The sequence below is a fragment of the Lutra lutra genome, chromosome X (assembly GCF_902655055.1).
Source record: "Lutra lutra chromosome X, mLutLut1.2, whole genome shotgun sequence".
NCBI lineage: Eukaryota > Metazoa > Chordata > Mammalia > Carnivora > Mustelidae > Lutra > Lutra lutra.
In genome coordinates, this window is record NC_062296.1 from 60,132,239 (window position 1) to 60,155,588 (window position 23,350).

Below are 23,350 nucleotides of genomic sequence, written 5' to 3' on the forward strand. Positions count from 1 at the left end.
TTGGTTAAGCATCTTCCTTTGGCTTGGATCATGATCCTGAGGTCCTGGTATAAAGCTCCACATCAGGCTCCCTTGCTCAGTGGAAAGCCTGCTTGTCCCTCCCCCTCCACTGCCTGCTTGTGTGCACACAGGCTTTCTCTTTCTGTCAAGTCAATAAATACAATCTTCTAAAAAAAATTTTTTTTTAATTTAAAAAAAGAAAATGGCAGATAAGGATTTTATAGTTCTTATTCTAATTGTCATCATTAAAGCATGCTCATAATTAAAAAGAGGAAATCTGAACGGCGAAAGAGAAATAATAATAAAAAAAGAACCCAACGGAAAATCTGTAACTGAAAAACACCATATCTGAAATAAAATTCAATGGACTGAACTAATAATTAAATGACAGCAAAGAAAAGAATAAACTTCAAAACAGAAAAATAAATTATCCAATGTAAAGACCACAGAGAAAAAAAATAAGAGCCCCTCAGGGGCATTTATATAAAAACAAATTATCTAACCTACATGGAGTTGGATCCCCAGGAGAAAAGGACAAAGAATGAACAAAAAATTATTTGAGGAAATAATGATAAAAATTTCCCCTATGTAATGCAAATTCAAAAATGCTCCAGCAGGATAAATATGAAATGATCAGGCAGAGATAAATCATGATCAAACTATAGGAAGCCAAAGATAAAAAGCAAATCATGAAAGAACCAAACAAACTGTATACTGGGACAGTGGTACAATTAAGAGCCGATTTCTCATCAAAAAGAGGAAGGCAAAGAGGTAGACTTCACTTTAAAAAGGCAAGCCATGCCATAATTCCATAACCAGCAAAAATGCCCTTTAAAAATGAAGTCAAAAAAATATTTTCAGATAAAAGAAACTCATCTCTGCCAGATCTTTACTGTAAGAAATGCTAACCAAAGTTCTTCAGCCTAGAAGAAAATAATAGTGCATGAAGAATATCAGAAATGGTAACCATTTAGGTAAATACAAACCATTACTATTGTCACTGTAATATATGGACCTGTTCAAAGCAAAAAAACATCATCTTGTGGAGTTAATAATGTAAATTTAATAGATATAACTACTATCACATAAAGGACATGGATGGGTAAGAAGTGGACTTAAGTAACTGAAAACTTTCCACATCTTAGGTGAATTGACACAATGTTAACTGAGACTTGACTGTGAAAAATTAAAGGTATATACTATAATCCCAGTGAACGAATAATGAATAGCAGAGCTAAAATGGACAATAGGAAAAGTAAAGTGAAATTGTAAAACATTCAAATATCAAAAAAGGATAGGGAAAGTAGGTAAGGAAGAATGTAAGACCAAGAAACTGAGAGGACAAACAGAAAAGGAAAAATCAAAGACGCAAACCCTATCATATAAATGAGTACATTACTGTGAATGGTTTAACAGTGCAAGTAAAAAGAGAGATTCTGAGACTGCATAAAAAACAAGACCCACTTATAAGTTATCTACAAAAAAAGAACTGTAAATATAAAGTTGCCAACAGGTTGGAAAGAAGAGAAAAAAGATGTATCACATAATAACAAGCCTAAGAAGGACAGAATGTCTATATTAAAATTAGACAGAACACACGTCAAGACAAAAGGAATTACCAGAGGTAAAAACAGTATTTTATCATGACAAAAGGGTTAATTCACCAGGTAAAAATAACAATCAGGAAGGTATATATACAAGTAAGAAAACTTCAAAATGTATTTTTTTAAAAAGGGCAAAATTAAAAGACAATTCCACAATCATTAAGCAATAACTCAGCAAATGACACAGACAAAAATCATCAAAGACAGAAATTTGAAATACACTATCAACTGCCTTTACCTTTGTTTATAGCATAGTACAACCAACAAATACAAATCCTGTAGCTATGTCCAAGTGCTAAACCAATAAAGTGTTAATATATTTCAAAAGAATGAAATCATACAAAGTATGCTATATAAATAAAATAGAATTAGAAATCACTAACAATGAGATATCTAAAATAACCCAAATATTTTGAAATCATACAACATGTATCCAAACAACCAATGGGTCAGAAGAAAGAGAAAGTAGAAGACATTTTCAAATAAAAGGTTAAGGAAAATACAAAATATAAAAATTTGTGGTATACAATTAAAGCAATGCTAATAAAAATAGATACCTTTAAATACTTATACTAGAGGAAAGAGAAAATCACTCATCTAAGCTTCTACCTAAATAAGAGAAAATTAAACAGAAAGTAAACAGAATAAAGACAATCAGAAATCAATGAAATATAAAACAATACTGAAAGAAGAAAAAAAATCTATGAAACAAAGATTTTTGCAAAGATCAATAAAATGGGGGCGCCTGGGTGGCTCAGTCGTCAAGCCTCTCTCTGCCTTCGGCTCAGGTCATGATCCCAGGGTCCTGGGATGGAGCCCCACATAGGGCTCCCTGGCTCAGTGGGAAGCCTGCTTTCCCTCTCCCACTGCCCCTGCTTGCATTCCTGTTCTGTCTCTGTCAAATAAATAAATAAAATCTTTTTTTGAAAAAATCAATAAAATTGATAAACCTCTAGCCAAGCTGATCAAGAAACAAAAATATTAGGAATAAAAGAGGTTATACTTCATCACCAGTTCTACAGTTATTAAAAGGAAACTAGAGTTACAACAGAAAACTGAATCTGAAAACAGTAAAAGAACAGAAAACAGTAATCTGAAAATTATTGTTGGGTTATGCCATCGAAAAGAACTCTTGCACAGTATATGTGACTAAGCCCAGTTAAGGCCTCTTTATAAACTTTTAAGACTTGGCAAGTAGGTTCAGGGATCCATTCATCTTGCTGCTGCTCAAGACAAGCCTCAACTGTAAGTTTCCTTTGCTTATTAAAAGTGCTATCTTCCAACCTGCAATGGACCAGCCCCTTTCACTGGTCTTTCCCTGCCTTCTGTCTGAATACAGGGACCAATTTCAGCTTTGCTTTACAAAGGCACAATTGAGAGGGGAAAAAAATGGCAAGCCACAGAATGTGAGAAAATATTTCCAAAACATGTATCTGACAAAGGTCTTTCCTCCAGAATATGTAAATAGCCCATACAACTCAATTGAGCACCCCCCCCCAAAAAAAAAAGTTAGAAATGAGCAAAAGATGTGATCAGGTAATTTAGCAAAGAAAGTATACTAAAGGCCAATAGCACACAGAAGATACTGAACATCACTGTCATCAGGAAAATGTAGATAAAACGAAGATGAAAAACCACTACTTACCTACTAGAATGGCTAAAGTTAAAAGAGAGTGACAATACCAGGTACTATCCAAGATGTAGAACTAGGGAAATCAAATGTTGCTAGCTGGAATGTAAAATGCTACAGCCACTATGGAAAACAGGTTGGTAATTACGCCTATTAACTGCAATGGGACCCAGCATTTCCAAATCCTATATACATGTACCAAGAAAAATGAAAACCTATATCCATACAAAGATAAATGTTCACAGAATTTCATTTATATTTACCTAAAGCTAGATACAACACAAATGTCTAACAACTGATAAATGGAATAACTGTGGCAGAATCATTCTATGAAATACTACTTAAAGATTAAAAAGAACACAATATTGATACACACAACATGGATGAGTCTCAAAAATAACATGCTAAATGAAAGACATCAAAACAAAAGAATACATTCTGCTTGGATCTAGTTGTGAGGCATTCTAGAAAAGGCAAAACTAGAGAGATAGAAAGCAAATAACTAACTGCCTGGGACCAGGGGGTCAAGCAAGAATGGAAATCAGCTGTAAAGGGGGCACAAGGGAACACTGAATGATAGAGATATTCTGTATCTTAATTGTAGTAATGGTTACACAACCTCATATAAACTGCTGAAACACAGCAAGCTTATACACTTAAAATTATGTAAGTTATACCTCAAAAAAGCTGGGGGAAAAAATAATCAGATATTTTTGTGGAGCTAAACAACTTAATTACACAGTTTATTTGGAAAAACCACCAAGAAAGGACAGTCAAGGAAATCCTAAAAGCAAAACAATGGGAAAGGGTGCCAGAGAGCTACTATATATTAAAATACATTATAAAATCTCTGTAAGTTTATTAGTATGGTAATTAGTTAATAAACAGACTAACAAAATAGACCAGAAAATCCATAAGCAGACAAAATCGCAAATGAAAATATAGCGTACAATTAAGACAACATCTCAAATTAGTGGAGGAAAAGAGATGTTTTTAACAGTATGTTGTGTTAGGATAATTAGCCATAAGGAAAAAGATGAACTTAAATGTTCCTCACAGTATAAATCAAGGATGACTTAAATCTCAAATGGATCAGAGATTTAAATTAAAAAACAAAAACCATTCAAGTACTAAAAGAGTATGTTGGTGAATTTTTTTAACACCTGGGAATAAGGAAAAAACCTGTCCTAGAACTCAAAGTAGGAAAAGACTGATAAATTTGACTGCAAAGAAAAGACTTCTGCATAGGCAAAAACAAATACACAAAAGCAAAGCAAAACAACAATGTCAAACTGCAACTTGTTGTACTCCAGATAAAGGATAAATACTTCCTACAAAATACAGCTACATAAAACAGAAAAATAAAACAATGGCCCACCCAATAACAGAAAATTAGGCAAGAGATATGAACAGAGGTTTCAAAGAAAAATAGTCTTTAAAATTTAATTTCAAAAAACTCAACCTTGTTAACAATTAAGAAAAATGCAAATTAAAACAACAATAAGCAAAAACAAACAAACAAACACAACAATAAGCACAATTTCTCACCTATCAGATACAAAAAGCCTGCTAACATAAACTCTCTTGGTTAAGACCAAGGGGAAATCAGCAATCCCAAAGGAGCTATATTGAACACTTACCCTTATAAAGGATCCCACTTACACAGCAAAGAATCACTCACTAATAAAAATATGAAAAGACACTTGTACTACTTATTGCAGTACTATCTACAATAAAGGCAAAGACTGAAGCAACTGGTTTGAATAAACTACGGAATAAATCTTCATAACCTTGGGTTAGGCAAAGATTTCTTATGTGCAACACTAAAAGCACAAGCAATGAAAGAAAAAATTGAGAAAAATGGACAGCATCAAAATTCAAATTTTTTGCACTTCAAAAATATACTGCCAAGAAAGTGAAAATACAAGCCACCTACCTTGAAAACTATTTGCAAATTATGTATCTGGGAAGAGACTGTATCCAGAATGTATAAAAATCTCTGACAACATATACATATATAAAAAACAAGGGCACAGGGTTTGCACAGAATATATACAAACAGCCAATGCGTTCATAAAAAGATGCTAAATATCATCAGTCATTTGACAAATGGAAATAAAAACCATAATAAGATGCTACTTCACACCCACTATGATGGCTACACTCAAAACTGAACAATTACAACTTCTGACAAGACATGGAGAAACTGAAACCCTCATAACACTGCTGGCAAGAACGTAAAACATTATAGCCACTTTGGGAAACAGTTTCTTAAAATGTTAAAAGTAGATTTACCCTACAACTCAGTAATTCCATTCCTGGCTATCTACCCTAGAACTGAAAATCTATGTCCACACAAAACTTGACAACACAAATATTCATGGCAGCACTGTTCGCAATGGCCAAAAAGTGACAACTAAAATGCCCATCAACTAATAAATGAATAAAATGTGGTATATCCATACAATGGAATATTATATAATAAGAAGAACGTATTAAACATGCTATGAATGGATCAACCTTGAAAACACTCTAAGTGAAAGAAGTCAGTCACAAAAAAACACCTATGCTACCATGTATAGGAAATATCCAGAAAATACAAATATACAGAGACACAAAGTAGAGTAGTACCTGCCAGAGGTTGGGCATGAGGTTTCATTATGGGGAAATGGACATGTCCTAGAATAAGACTATGGTTATGGTTGTACAACTCTGAAAATTCACTAAAAGTCACTGAACTGCATAGTTAAAACAGTTGAATTTTATGCTATGTAAAAATTACACTTCCACAAGCTTTTAATTTAAGTAAAGGTAAGCCACAGACAGGAAAAGTATTTTCAATACATTTTTTAAATTACCAAAATGTATTGTTAAAACTTCCACAAATCGAAAAGAAAAACTAGGTGATGGAAAAACAAAATATACCTTAAAAATACAAAATGACAATTCAGATAAAGAAACTCCACTCATCAATAAACTTATGCTTAAAAATAAACATGATGTGAAGATTAACCTGCCCAGGTAACTATATGAACTGCTTTAAGAAAATGGATGACTCACAGTTCTTCATTTAGATAAGTCTTTTAAAAAATGGTTAGGTTCAGCTGTCCTCAGAGTTCCAATTATAGACAGACTATACTAAGAAAGATTCCTATTATAATTTGCCCATTGTTCCTTGCCTTTTCAGTCTTATAAACCCATCTTACACATCTAATAAAAGCCTTCTTTTATTCCCAGGTACCAACTTAAGACAAAACAAACAAACAAACAAAGAATCATTTTGTTGCCATTTGGTTTTACTTGCTTTTAAATTCTTACACTTAGGATCATCTTTGGCCAATAATCTGTGTCAGAGTAATCTATCTCTTTTAATAAAATACAAGGTGGTTCATACAAGATAATGCAAACAACATTTGCCTTTCCAATCCTCTTTCCTTATGGTGTTTTTTAAAGTAATTAACAAAACAAAGAAAAAAAAGAGCACAATTCATTCTGAGCATAACCAGTAGTAATCAGACCAAAAAACAAGTAGGAAACGAACATGCAAATGTTCACTAACCTTCCAGTAGTCAGATTGTAAACTGTAGTACCTCTGGTATGCAGATAATGCTGAAAGAGGGAAAATAAGTATGAGTTGCAATTATGTCCCACGCCAAATCAATAATACAAGTTTTAAGAAACATCACAATAAGCTTCCCATCATACCCCACCTTCAAACAGAGTGTGATATTTAAGACCAAACAATTTAGAAATCTGGACCCATCCTGTAGTCAGACATAGTAAGTATCAAATATACAGGAGTTCAAGGATGTAAAACTGTTCACACCTCAGACCTAATCTTTAACAGAATCTAGGTTACCTCTTGAATCAACATGGCCTTCTCACAGAGTAGATTTGATAAAAGGATTAAGAATTTCTACTTTGGAATGTGATGAGTTACTTGTTCCCACAAGGGATCTCACTTCTAAGAATGATCAAGAGCTCAACCACCGCAGCAAAGAGCAAAAGGACTATTTCTTTTGTGATGTTTCCTTTCACATAATCAACAAAAAAATCCAGCCCACAATTAACTTACTCCAACTCAATTCCAAAATAGGGAATCCCATACCCCTAAATCCATGAGGCATAAAAGGCTGTGGAAAAAATTATAGTTCCTGTCAATCCAAAAACTCAGTGAGGAGGTTAAAAAACAAAATAAACCGAAAATTACATACACACATTAGAATTGGTAGAGAGAATCTTTTTAAAAACCTGTTCAGCAATAAATAAGTCATGGGGATGTAATGGTGTAATGGTGACTGCAGTTAACAATACTGTATTGCATATTTCAAAGTCGCTAAGGGAGTAAATCTTAAAAGCTTTCATCACAAGATAAAAAATTTTTAACTATGTATGGTGATGGATGTAAGTAGACTTACTGTGTTCCTTTTGCAATATATACATTGAATCATTATATTATTCAATGCCTAAAACTAATGTTACATATCAAGTATACGTCAATTTAAAAAAGACTTAAGATTTTTCAAATAAAGATTTCACAAGTGTAAAATTTTATGTAGATAAAAATGGGGGGAATGCAAATTAATATTTCCTAGAACTGCGTGTGTAACGCTTTCATAGTGTTTTATCAGTAAACAGCCAAAATACATGTGAATATAAAGCAGAGGACTTTCTAATTATCCAAAATCATCATCATATATCTGAACAAGTAACTTATTTAAATCATGTTCATCTTTTTTGGCATTAGATGATGCCAACCAACCTATCCTTGGAAGGGCATTTAGAAATATGTCCAGTTTTAGTGAAAAACTGATTACAAACCATCCTGCATTTTCTAGTTCTTCACACGATTGTTGCTAGCTCACAAAGGTCACTGATTAATGGTCTTCTAAAAAGAAAAGCAATCCAACTTATCATTCTACCTGGAAGAGAATAGTCAAACAAGGTTTGTGTCCAGAAACCATCACTGATTTATAAAAGACAGTCATAGGAAAGGTATTCTCCCTCTACTACTGGATGCGAACAAGGAAACCTATATATCACTAAATGCCACCACGAAGGGAACTATTCTTAGTATGAAGCCCACAGAAGATAGGAGAGGAAACAAATGGAAAGTAGCTGGATACTATTAGACCTCAAACTAGGCCTAGTACACAACTCACCTACAAACTTACACTTATGGGAGGCAATCAATTTGCTTATTATTTAAGCTAGAATCAGGTCGTTGCTTTTGTACCAAAATCATCCTAACCAGTAAAAGTCAGGGTTCCTAACAATTTTGTGCACTCACCATATTAAATCTGGACTGCCTTTCAATGATGTTCTGGGATTCCAGCAACCTTAGAAAGCCTGTTTCCAATAACCTACCTAATAATATATATTACATGACTTCATAAAATTACCATTTTAGGGCGCCTGGGTGGCTCAGTGGGTTAAGCCGCTGCCTTCGGCTCAGGTCATGATCTCAGGGTCCTGGGATCGAGTCCCACATCGGGCTCTCTGCTCAGCAGGAAGCCTGCTTCCCTCTCTCTCTCTCTCTGCCTGCCTTTCCGTCTACTTGTGATCTCTCTCTGTCAAATAAATAAATAAAATCTTTTAAAAAAAAAAATTACCATTTTAGAATTGGCAGAGCACTTAAAGAGATAGCATGGTGTCCTCCAAAGTAAATGAAACACGAGGTCCAAGAAGCCTATGTGACTATCAGCTGGGAGAAACATAGCATCCGTACTACTATATGGTAAACCAAAAAATAAATACAAACTCTCAAATTCAAAGTCAAAAAAGTAAATGCTTCAAAGTGCAAGCACAGATTTGTAAATGAGACATTCCTTCCATGAGCATTTCTTACCTTTCCAATTATACCCTACCCCATTAGGCCTAACATCCTATTTTAAGAAAAAATCTTAACATATTTTATGATTCCTAATTCAAATAAATCATTAGAACTCTAAAGACTATACAAGTACCCATCCCCAGAATCTCTATAGTGAAATCCTTCTAACCAAAGCAAAGTCATTTCAAATCTCTTAAGTTAGTTATGTATCCATGAAAAAGAATTCCTGGTTCACTGTAGCTAGACTTTTCTAAGCCCTTAACAGAGAATAAGGGAAATCATTTGTTTGGACATCCTTATAATACTTAAAACCTTTTTCACAATGACTGTAGCATATTATCTTACTAGGCTCTTCCTTCCCTGAATCATCTAACCTTCACTTTGTGATCCCCGAGTTCTCTATTGGTTCAAGAAGTCCTTCATCCTACTAGGAAATCTTTTTACCATCACATCAGGCAAGACTGTCCTTTTGCCACTTAACAAAAAATGGTGTGCCCAAACATACTAATATCCACTCTCTATCAACCAAATCCTGGGAACCAACTTTATTTATGAACAGACCTCAAATTATTTTTTCATAATTTTGAGTTTCATTTTTAAACAAGCACATTTAGTCTTTTAGATTAAAAAAGAAGAAAAATATAATTTAAAAGAGTATTAAAAAACTGGCAAAGAAGCTGGGTCTAAAAAAAAAATAAATGCAAAAGATAACAATGAGAAGTTAAATTTAACTGTTATAACAACTTAAGTGTTATGTAACCCTTCTCACACAATCTCCTTTATTTTGCCCTTTACCTCAGGAAGATAGGAGAAGAGGAGGAAACAAACAAGGAAATTATCAAGGATAAAAAAATGACCTATACAGATGGGAGAGGGTATTACACATAGTCAGCCCTTCTTTAACTTCAAAATTGTGCTATACAGCTTTTCACATATAAAAATGATAAAATTAAATAATAATGGTAATACTCAGTTACAATAAGGGAAATAGCCAAAAGTGGCAAAATTTTAAGGAAATAGGCAGTTTTCTCGTTCTACTAGTGCTGTAAGCATAAATTAGTACAATTTTTGCAGCATAATTTAGCAATGTCAAAAGTTTTAATATAGTTAATCCTTGCACAACAGTAGAAAATTCATACATAACTTTCAACTCCTGAAAAACATGCCTAATACCCTACTGTTGACTTAAAACCTTACCCACAACAACAAATAGTCGATTAACATATATTTTGTGTGTTACATGTATCATATACTATAGTCTTATAATAAAGTAAGCCAGGGAAAATAAAATATGACGAAAATTCTAAGAGAAAATACATTTACAGTATTGTAGTGTATTTACTGAAAAAAAAATTCCACATTTAAGTGGACCTTTGCAGTTCAAACCCATGTTATTAAAGGATTAACTACACACACACACCTTTGCTCAGTAAGCCCCACCACATCAAAGTATTCCTTCTAAAAACATAAAATGGATGTGTGCAAAGATTTAGCTACAAGGATGGACAACAGTTAGTACCAAAAAAAGGAAAGAAACAGTCTACACAGGCAATAAAGAATTCTTCTACCTATAAAATAGATACTATATAGGAAATTGAAATGTTACAAAGTGTGTTTCTCAGATGGAGAAATTAACACGATACACCAGGTTAAAGAAAGTAGCAGAGTTTAATTCAATTTTCAAATGTTGAAAATTTATTGTGATAGAAAAGGCTCTGAAGATTTGCTTCAGAAATGTTTAAAAACAAGTGTCTCTCAATGATAAAATACCAATGGGTCTTTAATAAATTCACACAATATTTCTTAAGTATTAAGTGGCTAGCACCATGCCAGATATAATGAAATAGAGATGTGAGCAAACACATGGCTCTGTTCTCAGGCTGTTTACATTCTATGGTTATTGATCTTTTAATATTTTTCTTTAAACAATGAACATATTATTCATATAGATGTTAAAATAAGTGTACTTATGTTAAAATTAGGAAATGGTCAACATTATCAAATGAGAACTCCCAGGAAGGAGACGGTAGGAAAAGTAGCAGCTTTAGGTAAACATACATTCTCACCACTTCCTAAAAGACTGTGACATTAAGCCTTTTATTATTATTTTTTTTCATCATGGTAAGTATACTCTTGAATCCCTATCACCCATTTCACCTACCCCCACCCACCTGCCCTCTGGTACCCATCAGTTTGTTCTCTATAATTAAGAGTCTGTTTCTTGGTTAGCCTCTTTTCTGTTCCCTTTACTCGTTTGTTTTATTTCTTAAATTCCACATATGAGTGGAATCATATAGTATTTGTCTTCCACTCATTTTGCTTAGCACTATACTCCTTAGTTCTACCCACGCTATTGCAAATGGCAGGATTTCATTCTTTTTCATGCCTGGATAATATTTCATTGTCTATGTATACCATATCTTCTTTATCCTTTCATCTACTGATGGGACACTTGGGCTGCTTCCATAATTTGGCTACTATAAATATAGTTTGGCTATTGTACATAAGGTTACAATAAACATGGGGATGCATGAATCCTTTTCAATTAGTGTTTTTGTATTTTGGGAGTAAATACCCAGTAGTGCAATTGCTGGATCATAGGATAGTTCTACTTTTAACTTTTTAAGGAACCTCCATACTGTTCTCAAGAGTCGCTGCACCAGTTTGCACTCCCACCAACCATGAACAAGGGTTCCCTTTTGTCCACCATTCTCACCCACACGTTATTTCTTGTGTTGTTGATTCTGGCCATTCTGTCAGATGTGAGGTGCGATCTCACTATAGTTCTGATTTACATTTCCCTGATGATGAGTGGACATCCAGCTGTATTTTTTTTAAAGATTTTATTTATTTATTTAACACAGAGAGAGAGATCACAAGTAGGTAGAAAGGCAGGCAGAGAGAGAGGGAGGCAGGCTCCCCACTGAGCAGAGAGCCTGATTCGGGGCTTGATCCCAGGACCCTGAGATCATGACCTGAGGTGAAGGCAGAGGCTTTAACCCACTGAGCCACCCAGGTGCCCTGACATCCAGCTATTTGATTCAAGTTAATTCCTTGTAAGTTACAAGCAGCCTAAAGAGTTTTTTCAGTAAAAGAATAAGGTGTAACTGAAGAATGATTTCTTTGTCTGGAATTTTAAAAAGAGAGATTTTCAGAGAAATACAGTGAGGGAGTAAAGAGAGTTAAGACAGATTCAGTAGATAACAGAAACTTCATGCTTGGAAGTATTATGGTTTTGAGTTAAGGTTATCAGAACAAGAGAAAGACAGTGTACCTGATGACAAGTCCATAGGTGCAGTGCGGGATGAAAAGAAACAACAATGTAGTTTAAAGGTGATAGCCTTGCCAGAAAAAAGGGAACCTTCTGCAGAGTTACATGCAACAGAAATGCAAGGAAGGAAGGTTTAAAATGCAGTCTATATTCCTAATATTAGACTGTGTACTAACTGCAGACAAAACTCAGCATTTCTGTTTTCACCCCCCAATGTTTCTAGGTATGGAAGGATGTACTTCTTTGACATGCTTCAAATTTGTCAGTTGCACTGACTGCGTTCTTTAGGCCAGAACAGGCTGTGGTTGCCTAAAGTTATTAGGTCAACAGATTTATTTGATTTATTTTGTTTGTTATCCGAGGCTAGACTGAAAGGTTACATTTATACCCTAGATAAATGATATCTTAGAGAGCTTCTATTAACTTTCATTTTATGTAAATGACTGATTTATTCTGCTCACTAGCACCTTTCTGCCTCTCAAATTGTGATTGCGTAAAACACATCTTTTCCCTTTTATGCAGCATTAATACATATTAAACACATGCTAACATTTGAGAAACCCTGTGAACAGTATCCACAACAGACCTTTGTTCCCATCTCCTTTTCTCCACACATTTGCAAAGATTTAGTATCACAGATTCAACCAGACAGAAAGTTGGAAAAGCTAAGAAACAAATAATCTTTTACTGCTTCATCAGCACCTTCACTGAGACTTTCAACTATAATTAATGCACACTGCCATTATTAAATTAATATATCTGGAGCACCTGGGTGGCTCAGTTGGTTAAGCATCTGACTCTTGGTTTCGGATCAGGTCATGATCTCGGAGTGGTGGGATCGAGTCCCATGTCAGACTCCACTGGAGGTTATTTCCCTCTGCTCCTGCCCTTGCTCTCACATCTCTCTTTCTTTAAAATAAATAAAACCTTTAAAAAATTAATATACTCCTCAAGATCTTTAGCACCTCACATTTGGCTTACTATAACAGAAACAAAGTATATGTTTTGAGTTCCTTCAATGTGTTCTGCAACAGCTCTCTGGTTCTTTAAGCTACTATAACTTGTGCTTATTGCCTAGACATAGGATTCTGACAACCTCAGTTACGGTCACTGTTTTGCTTTCTTGGATACTTCTCAAATGCATTTTCTAATTCTAGACCATGAGTGAACTGAATAAAACTTGTGATTCCCAAATTGCAATGGAAGGAGTGGAAGTACTGGTGATTCATTTTTAAACATAGATATCACAGTTTGAAAACCACTAAATACATTTAAATGAAGTTATACAAAGAAATAGGGTGCAATGAGTAAATGCTATGACCACATATGAACAATCACCTTGACTGTAATGGGTTTTTAGAGACATAAGTAATATCCATGGATATTATATGCCTGTATAGGTCAGTATTTTGGATGTTTATTTCATTTTATTTTACTATCTCAACACAAATTTGTATTGTATAGCAAAAATATATACAAAGCAAACTAATTCCAATGATTCTATCTGAAACGAGTTTTAAACAAAGAGTAAAAGAATCACAACCTTCAGTGGTGCCTGGCTGGCTCAGTTGGTTAAGTGCCTGACTTGTGATTTCTACTAAGGTCATGATCTCATGGGTCATGGGATGGAGCCCCAGGGTCACACAGGGCTCCACACTCAGCAGGGAGTCTGCCTGGGATTCCTTCTATCCCTCTCCCTTTGCCTCTCCCCAACTTGTACAGACACGTGCGCACTCTCTCTTTCTCATATAAATAAATAAATCTTAAAGAAAAAAAAAAAAAAAGAATCACAACCTTCAGTTCTAACAGCTACAACAATAAAGAGGAAATCAGGGGCGCCTGGGTGGCTCAGTGGGTTAAGCCGCTGCCTTCGGCTCAGGTCATGATCTCAGGGTCCTGGGATCGAGCCCCGCATCGGGCTCTCTGCTCAGCAGGGAGCCTGCTTCCTCCTCTCTCTCTGCCTGCCTCTCTGCCTGCTTGTGATCTCTCTCTGTCAAATAAATAAATAAAATCTATTAAAAAAATAATAATAAAATAAAGAGGAAATCATGGAAGGATTAGGAAAATGGTAATTTCTGAAGAAGCCAATAAGATCTATTATTGGAAAATACCCACTCTATGTTCTTGTATTTTATATATCCTAGGATGGAGTCTTGTCATTCTACCCAAGAACGACAAAGAGAAGACAAAGAGAGCTCACCAACTCTGACTTAAGACTTCTTCACATTAGCAACTCTTAGCATCAAACTCACCCTAGCCATCTGTAACTACTGAGCTACTAAAACAACCAAAATTTATTTTGTCCAAAACTGACAGACAATGCAACAAAATGAGAAAATTACTTGAAGGAAGGAGGAAAGGGAGAAAAAAATCAATCACTGGAGGGAATTTCAGAGAAAACTTCCAGCTCACAACAAACCACACAAAGAAACTATTTTTTTTTAATTTTCATGGTATTCATGCTAATATCAGGAATGAGTTATTACTATATCTCCCCTTCAACTAACTGTTTTGCTTCAGGATTTCTTACTATTTCCCGAGTCTCCTACCTCATAATTTCTTTTTAGAATTTGGATGTGTACTCTGAGATAATTTGCTACTTAATTTTCTAAGTAATTAACTTAGTGATTGTCCTTACCTAGAATTTGCCACACGTATTTACAGATATTACATATAATTTCTATTATACTACTCCTAAGGTCCATCACATATATCTGCAAGAATATATACGCCTGTCCTTCAGTCCAAGGTTCTCCATCTCTCAGGTTGTTTTCCAACCCAAAGAAGAGAAATCACTGCCCCATCTCATGGCTTAAGGCAGTCTAACAGTGCCATCAGCTGTTTGGTTCAGCAAAGGCTAATGAGTTAGTTTCAGGGTTAGGAGTGGCAAAGGAGATACAGGAGACTCTAAAAAACCATTCAAATCTCGCTTCTAGGAAGGAATATCAGGAGTCCTGCCTGCAGACAGCCTCTAACAGTGAGCTGCTTTAGGTGCAGAGCCGTCTTGCCCAAGTCACACTCCCTCCCAGGCTGGCCCATACCGAGTATCAAAAGGATGGAGTATAAAGACCTGGTCATCTTTGCCCAACTTGGGATAGCTCTGAAGGGCCATTCTAGCTCCAAGGCTCCACATGGAGTTGGCCAAGGCTGTCACAGCTTAACTTCTCACCTCTGTCCAATCCTTCCTCTTTTCAATCCAATTCTTTCCCCTCTACCTTCCACAAGTGCTTATCCTAAAGGCACTCCTTACTAAATATCCTGTATGCTGAACTCAATCCAGAGGAATCCAACCCACAAACAGGCCAAGAGCACTGAGACTTCACTGACCGACTAAGCCACCCTGGCGCCCCTAACCAATCAGTTTTTAAGAATAAATTCCTAGAAGCCAAATGACCAAATCAAGTGACAGAAATTTTTTTTTAAACTCTTCAAACATATTACAACCAGAAAGGCTTTAAAAAAAAAAAAAAAAAAAAAAAACTTTTTTAGGAAATCTTTTTTTCCTTCTGTTTCAAATTCATCTGACATGACAGAAAATGTTTTTTAAGAATAAATCCGTAACAGTAATGATAAAGTATACCATCTGCAGATCAGAAATGTTTAGGAATTCCTATAAGGCAGGAAGCAAGATGGTATCACAATGACAAGGACAAAAAGTACAGTCCAAAATGTACACAAAACAGATTCTACCATTTTGTACTTCAAAAGTAGAAGCAGTTTTTCACAAGGAACCCCAAGCTCAGAAAATTTCACACAAAGAAGAGGACTCAGTACTATAACTAAAGAAGTGTCTTCAGAATAATGGGCCAATAAGTCCCCTACATACCTATACCTGAGCAATTTACTCACATGTTCACTGTATGGCTTATGTGTACTCCCTAAAAAGTTATGGTTTATAATCTGTTCTCCAAAATTAAATGTCTATTTGGCTGGAGCTGGAGATTCTAACCTTGCAGTGGGTTCCAAAGAGAGAAGTAGGAAGCAGCCTGAGCTAACAATGTCTCCATAAACTGGTGGTAGGGGTGATGGGAGTGTGGACAGGCCTACTAGAGTTGGGCTCTAATTTTGAACTTACAGGAAGATGGTGAAGAGTGGACAGAAAGAATTCAATAATTAGTATGTAAAAAGGAATTTTTCTGTAACTTGGAAATATGGTCAATAAAGACTCAAGGAAAATTAAAGAAAAAAATCAAAGAAACAGAAGCCATCAGCTTGAAATACTACAACATACTAAAATACATACATACATACATACATATATATACACCTCTGCATCCATTCTCACCTTCCTCTTCTTCCTATTACAAATAACTGAACTACTGCCTAGCTATCAATGGCCAGTTCATCTACATGACAGTAAATGGGTCTCAGAGCACCTCTTTTCAAGGACTTAAATCCTTAAGTTACCGTTCTCGGCTCCCATCTTATTAGATTACTCCCTGCCAGCTAGTTTGCCACATGTCCCACCTTACCTCCAAAAAAAACCAGGAAAGAATAAAACAAATATCCCTAGACTCATACCCTTACAGCCAACCATTTTATAAATGGAAAATACAGTTAAGTTCATAGGTTAATAAAGTTTTAAAGAGTATTATATATGTATATATGTGTGTATATATGTACACACACACACACAATAGCATGCTCTCCAAGATGCAGAATTAAAAAATTATATTGTAGAGAGAATTTGTTTATTTTTGTGTAAAACAGTTTCCTTTAAATAAGTTAGTCTTAATTAAAAAATCTAACAGTGTTAAGTAATTATTAATACCTATTATCCTGAAGCCATTTCGTAAGTACTAACCAGCTTCACATAACAATCTCCAAACCCCTTTATCTCTGGCTTTTCAGATTAGAAGACTGAAGCTCTGGGGTCATATATACATTATGCTAACAATGATGCCACTGTAAACAATGGAGATGAGCTGAGAAATAAGCCTAACTTCAAACCCCACATATATTACACCTGTCTCAAACAAAAACTGAATTTTCACTAGGAAAAGTGCTCACTTGACCTAATATGAAAGTGGCATTATAAAATATCAACATTAAACAGCAACAATCCTTCAGTCCAGCCCTGAAACATGCCAGCTGTTCTGCCCACTAAATAAAGTTGTGGAAAACAAGTATACCATGTTTATCTGGTCCACATACAGATGTTCACTATCATCAGAAGGTTAAAATGTTCTTGTTTATAAGGATACAATTTTTCTTTGCTATGGGTTTTGCCTTTGATATTGGAAGAGTGGGTGGTATTTGGGGGTGCTTTCTCTTCCTAACTGAATTGTGGTCTGCATCAGCAGCATGGTACTACAAAAGGGACACATCTTAGGGGACTGCCTTGAATTATTTAACTCATTTTTTACAGGAAAAAAATTTCAAGTGAATAAAAAACCTGTTTTCTCCAATGCTCAAGCTCATTATATGATCGTCTCTCTGCACTGCTTATCTTTACAATGACTACAGACCAGACTTTCATTCAAATTATTTTCTAGCTAAAATGGAAGTTTTACAGTCAGGATAAAGAGGGGAAATATTGAGTCTCTGTTATTTCTTCAAAGTGTCGATCCATGGCTCACCTTTTATTTCTTTTTTCTTTAAAGATCTTACATTTTAAGAGAGCAAGCAAGCAGAAGCAAGGGGGTGAGACAGAGGGAGAAGCAGACTCCTTGCTGAGCAGGGAGCCCAATGTGAGGCTGGATGCCAGGACCCTGGGATCATGACCTGAGCCAAAGGCAAATGCTTAATGACTAAGCCACCCAGGCACCCCTATGGCTCACTGTCTACTATGGTAGAGCTTTTAAAGGGCTTTTAAAGGGCTTTTAAAGGGCAGGGATTTTTCACAAGGTAGAACAAAATGGTAGTGCACAGGTAGGTGATGGTTATCAGTTAAACTGGTCAACTTACTGATAATTTACATAGAGTTACATGAATTTTTCACATTTCTATCTACCCCATTTTTCTTCCTCATTGTTTAGGATGTTCACAAGCTTACAATTTCTTAGAAATAAAAACGGTAGTATCCTCGGTAGAATACAAACAATTATAATTATTTTAAATATATATAAATCAAATAGTAATGAATAAGGGAAAAAATTACCTTTTGGATAATCTTCCAATAAGAGGTTGAAGTGACCTAATTGACAAAAGAAATCAGACTCCACTTTTCCTTCAGCTTTTAAGATTAGAGATTCGTAGCAGCGAACAGCCTAGAAATAAAAAATACAAACATTTAAGAAAAAGGTAAAACCCTAAAATGTATTCCCTTCCTGAGGTAATGCGTATATCCTCTATTCAATCACCCAAGAAATCAATATATTTCATTTCAACCTCAGACACAGTCAATGCAGTGTTCTTTAGATACCTAAGTATTTATTTGAAGAGCCACTAAGTCATGGCATAAGTGCTTTTCCTATCTAAAAGAGAAATACTTGCCAAATACGGAGCACTTTGATAACTTTATTCATAAGCTGCACATCTAAACTATTATGGTGGTACCTGTTGATATAAACAGATAATATCCATCTTTCCCACACACTGAAAGAACTTTATTCAATTATGTAAAAATTCAGATAATCTCCAGAGTAAGAATAATAGCTACCATTTATACTGAACAACTTTTTGTCATAACCTCTATCAGTTTAACCTACCATAAACTGCCTTTCAAGCGTCTTCTCGTGATGTGCTTTAATCCCACTCTAACTCTAGTCTTCATCTCACCCTTACTCGAATACATGTAAATGTACTCACTCTCACTATTTCTTCCCTGAATAAAAAAATAACATACTATTTTAAGGATATTATTCTTTTTTTTTGTAATCCCAGAGACTGCAAGAGAAAATGAACAATGGAAAGAACAGACTTCTGGAGTCTTAACAAATTTCAGTTCTCATTGGCTACAGGAGATCCTGGGGAACTTATCCTCTCTGCCTCTCCGTTTTAATAACACTCAGAGGGCAGACAAAAGGATTCAATTCAGAATACTTCTCTAAGCATTTATCACACTGCTTAGCATTCCATAGGTACTTAATAATTGCTTCTTTACTTTCTCCTTCGGTAAGTAAAAAGCTCTCTTTCAAGATTATTTCAAGCTTCCCAAATAGTTTTGTCAAAAGTTACCTGCTAACAATTTACAATGTTCTTATGTGTTAGAATGTGTCCTGGAGTCACTAAAGAAAGAAATGTATAGGATTTCTCAAATCTCTGGGTACATTCCCAGATTTGGTACCCACAAAGAAAGGAACTAGAATAGTTTCTGTTACTAAATAATCCCTTTCACCATCACTTCAAGAGCATTTGATGCAAAGTACCCACTTAAAATGTTTTGCTTTTTACTCTCTTGTAAAATATAGGGCCTCTGATGGACAGTTTCAAAATGTATATCCTAAAATTTACCTATGCAAAGCACATACATACATACATACTTATCAAGTTTGGAGAAGCCATCCTAAACAAGACAAATTCTGGGATGACTTTACTATCCTTAAAGCCTGACATTTTACAAAGGGCTGTCTTCAGTTCTTACTCCACTCTTAGCTATCTACATGTGCATATGTACCAAATCACAACCATGAGAAACTATTCATTCTGCTTCCCTATAATTAAAAGAGTCTGAATACTACACTGAAGTGTCAGAAATTACTATAATTTGGAGGCATGAAATTTCAAGATCCTATTTACGTCATATATAATCCTATCCGGCAGATGGTTAAGTGCACAAAAATACAATATATTTCAGTACTTTTTAATACCAGAGAAATTCACAAAATTACTGGGCTACACCATTACAATTCTTAATTTTACATTAAATGAGTGACTTTAAAGCTAATGCCACTGTAAATTAAACACTCAATTAAAATAGTTATTTTTTTTCTTAAACTCTTAGTTATTTAGAAAACTTTCCTACTCCTCCCTGGTAATTTCTTATTGCTGATCAGCATTAAATTTATAAGCAAATATGGTTTGATAGTGAAAAAGGATTCAAGATATAAACATGAAGAAATGTAATGATTTAAGCAAAAAGATGCCAATACCTATACTTCCGTCTTACCACCATGCCGTAACTCCACTACCATGATCACTTACTGCCTTATCTTCCACTTCCCATAAAACAAAGGAACACATCTAAAATGAATACTATACATAACTCTGATTATCATAAAGCATTAACATAAGGTAAAAACCAGAATGGGCAGATTTTAAATTCGCCTACCCATACTCTCAAGCTTCATTAACAAATTCATAATAATTTCCAACAAAGCCAGCACACACCTACGAGCTAATGTTGGTGGTCAAAGATGATGCTGATAGAGCCAAATACCAAATGGGATGAAGATGAGCAAAACGTCAGAATAAAGTTTCCAAGTGCCTTGTGTCACCATTTCATAGTGAAACTTCATGAATTTATTTGAAGTGTTTGAGGTAAATGCTGATATTAGATACAGGCAAATACTATTTTTTAAAGAGCATTTAAAGGAAAATAAATAACTGGAGATAATTTCCAATACTCTTAACTCATACAATAATCCAGAATGAGACAGTATTTTTATAGTAACACTTTTAGTCAAAAGGCTAACTACAAACATAGAAGATAGTTTTTTTTTAAGATTTTATTAATTTATTTGACACGTAGAGAGAGATCACAAGTAGGCAGAGAGGAGGCAGAAGAGAGAGGGGGGAAGCAGGCTCCCCGCTGAGAAGAGAGCCCGACTCGGGGCTCCATCGCAAGGAGCCTGATGTGGGACTCGATCCCAGGACGCCAGGATCATGACCTGACCCGAAGGCAGCTGCCCAACCGAGTCACCCAGGCATCCCTAGAAGATAGTTTAGATTTAGAACAAAGTTTAGGAAACTTCTATAAAGCAAAAATGTTTACTGTTAAAATGGTTACTTTTATATTCTTGCTCAATGTGCACAAGTAAAATCATCCCCACGTGTACACACGTGTGGAGGAAGAAAAAGGACGAGAATATAAAACAAATGTTAAGAATAGAAAGTCATGTAGAAACTTTATTTTGTTATTTTTACTTCCCTATATTTTCTAGATTTTTCATAATTAACCTATAACATTTCTATTCTCATAAAAGTCATTTAAAGAATTATTATGATTTCCTCTAGGATTCACCCTACCTTCAATGTGAGGATAGTCAGAAATTTGCATTTAAATCATCTGTGTTTATATCAGCATCATTCAATAGAGCACTTTCTACAATGATAAAAATGTTCTATCATCTGTGTTGCCCAATAAGCTACCTACTAGACACATGTGGCTACTGAGCACTTAAAACATGGCTAGCAGGAGTCAACAAGTCAATTTTTAAATTATTTCATTTTAATTTTTATTTTTTTATTTCTATTTAAACAGACACATGTTAATGGGCAGAGTAGAGCTAGATGTTTTTTAAAGTTTAAAACTAATTGAATATTTGATCCCTATGCTACATATCAGGAAAGCAAAATTTCTGTTTATAAATGAAAAGCCTATAAAAATAATGAAGTATCCTGCACTGGGGATGAACAATGCCTTTCACAAAAATCACTGTTACATCCTATGGTTGTTTATAGTTAGTGACATATACACCCATAATCCCTACCACCTACTGGAAAAAACAATGAGAATGAAAATAAAGTTAATCGTTAAATACCAGAATCAAAGGAGAGTACACTAAGATCCTCCCAGCTAGGTAGAGAACTTCAATGTCTTCCTCCCATTACAGTACCATTTTCCACAATGTTTAATATAATTTATGCTCAGTATCTGCTTTATTTTTATTATCTGAAAAATCAGTTATCTCAAAACAGTGATATTATCATTATCCTCTATTTCTAAACCTTGACAAATGAAGCTTAGAGCTTACGAACACAGACGTGTAACATGTGCTGTTTTAATGTTAACATTAAAAATGCTTAAACATTATAGTCTTGTATGATGAACTGGTCAGGGCTTACCTAAAACAGGACACTTGTTAATATTTTAGAATTGTTAAATATAGGCAACTTTTAAATAAATGATTTTTCTTCCAATTTAGGAGATTAGCTAAAATAGAGAAAATTAATGTAGATTTATTTATTTATTTATTTTGAAAATTAATGTAGATTTAAATACCCAATGATTTTAAACGAAAAACTTTTAGGTTGACTATAATAAAGACAAGCATGCAGTCCTGCCCTTAATTCTTAAAAATCAGCCACAGATACACAAGATGGTTCAGCAGCCAGTTGACTTACAAAAGAGGATTGTAAGGGATTTAAGCAGACTACAGGTCAACATGTCATCCATGAAATATGGCTACTAAAAAAGCATTCATGACCCAAATTAATAAAGCATATTATACAAATCAACACCAATAATCAGCTTGCCAAGGTCTACTCTGACCAGATCTCTAACATTATCACAGGTTCTGAGTGCCACATTTTAACAGGTGGTAACTTACAGAGGGCTACAATTTTGATGAAGGATTGAAAAACTGTATGAAAAATATTTTAACTAAATTTAACCGGGGAGAATCATCAAGGATGCTAAAGCTTTACTCAAAAATTTAAAAAGTTGGGGCACCTGAGTGGCTCAGTGGGTTGGGCCTCTGCTTTCAGCTCGGGTCATGATCTCAGGGTCCTGGGATCGAGCCCCGCATCGGGCTCTCTGCTCAGACGGGAGCCTGGTTCCCTGCTCTCACTCTCTCTCTCTCTGCCTGCCTCTCTGTCTGCTCGTGATCTCTGTCAAATAAATAAAATCTTTAAAAAAAAAAAATAAATAAAAAGTTGTCTCTTCAGAAATGATTATTTGCACTCTGTGTAGCTCCAGGCATCAGACCAATGAATGGGTGTAACTTACAAGAAGTTTAATTCTGTTCAATCAGAAAAGAGGAAAACTTAAATATGCCAAAAATTAAATGGGCCATCTTTGGCTTGTATCTGTACAAAGAATTAAAGCATAAATTATTAAGCTATCTTAGTGGGAGTTAGAAAAGAGACTTCTTACTTTGGATCTAATTCTGAGCTGCAGGTTTTTTTCA

At 34.9% G+C, this 23,350-nt stretch overlaps 1 protein-coding gene across 8 annotated transcripts in view; it reads right to left on the reverse strand.

The window, feature by feature from the left end:
- KDM6A (lysine demethylase 6A) overlaps positions 1-23,350 on the reverse strand; it is a 212,931-nt gene that overhangs the window by 127,146 nt on the left and 62,435 nt on the right. For all 8 annotated transcript variants that reach the window (XM_047714914.1, XM_047714912.1, XM_047714918.1 and 5 more), the window contains exons 3-4: positions 18,439-18,547; positions 6,794-6,843 (exon numbers count right to left, since the gene is read on the reverse strand). In XM_047714914.1, coding sequence (XP_047570870.1) covers positions 6,794-6,843; positions 18,439-18,547 — 159 coding nt within the window. The remainder of the gene's footprint in view (positions 1-6,793; positions 6,844-18,438; positions 18,548-23,350) is intronic.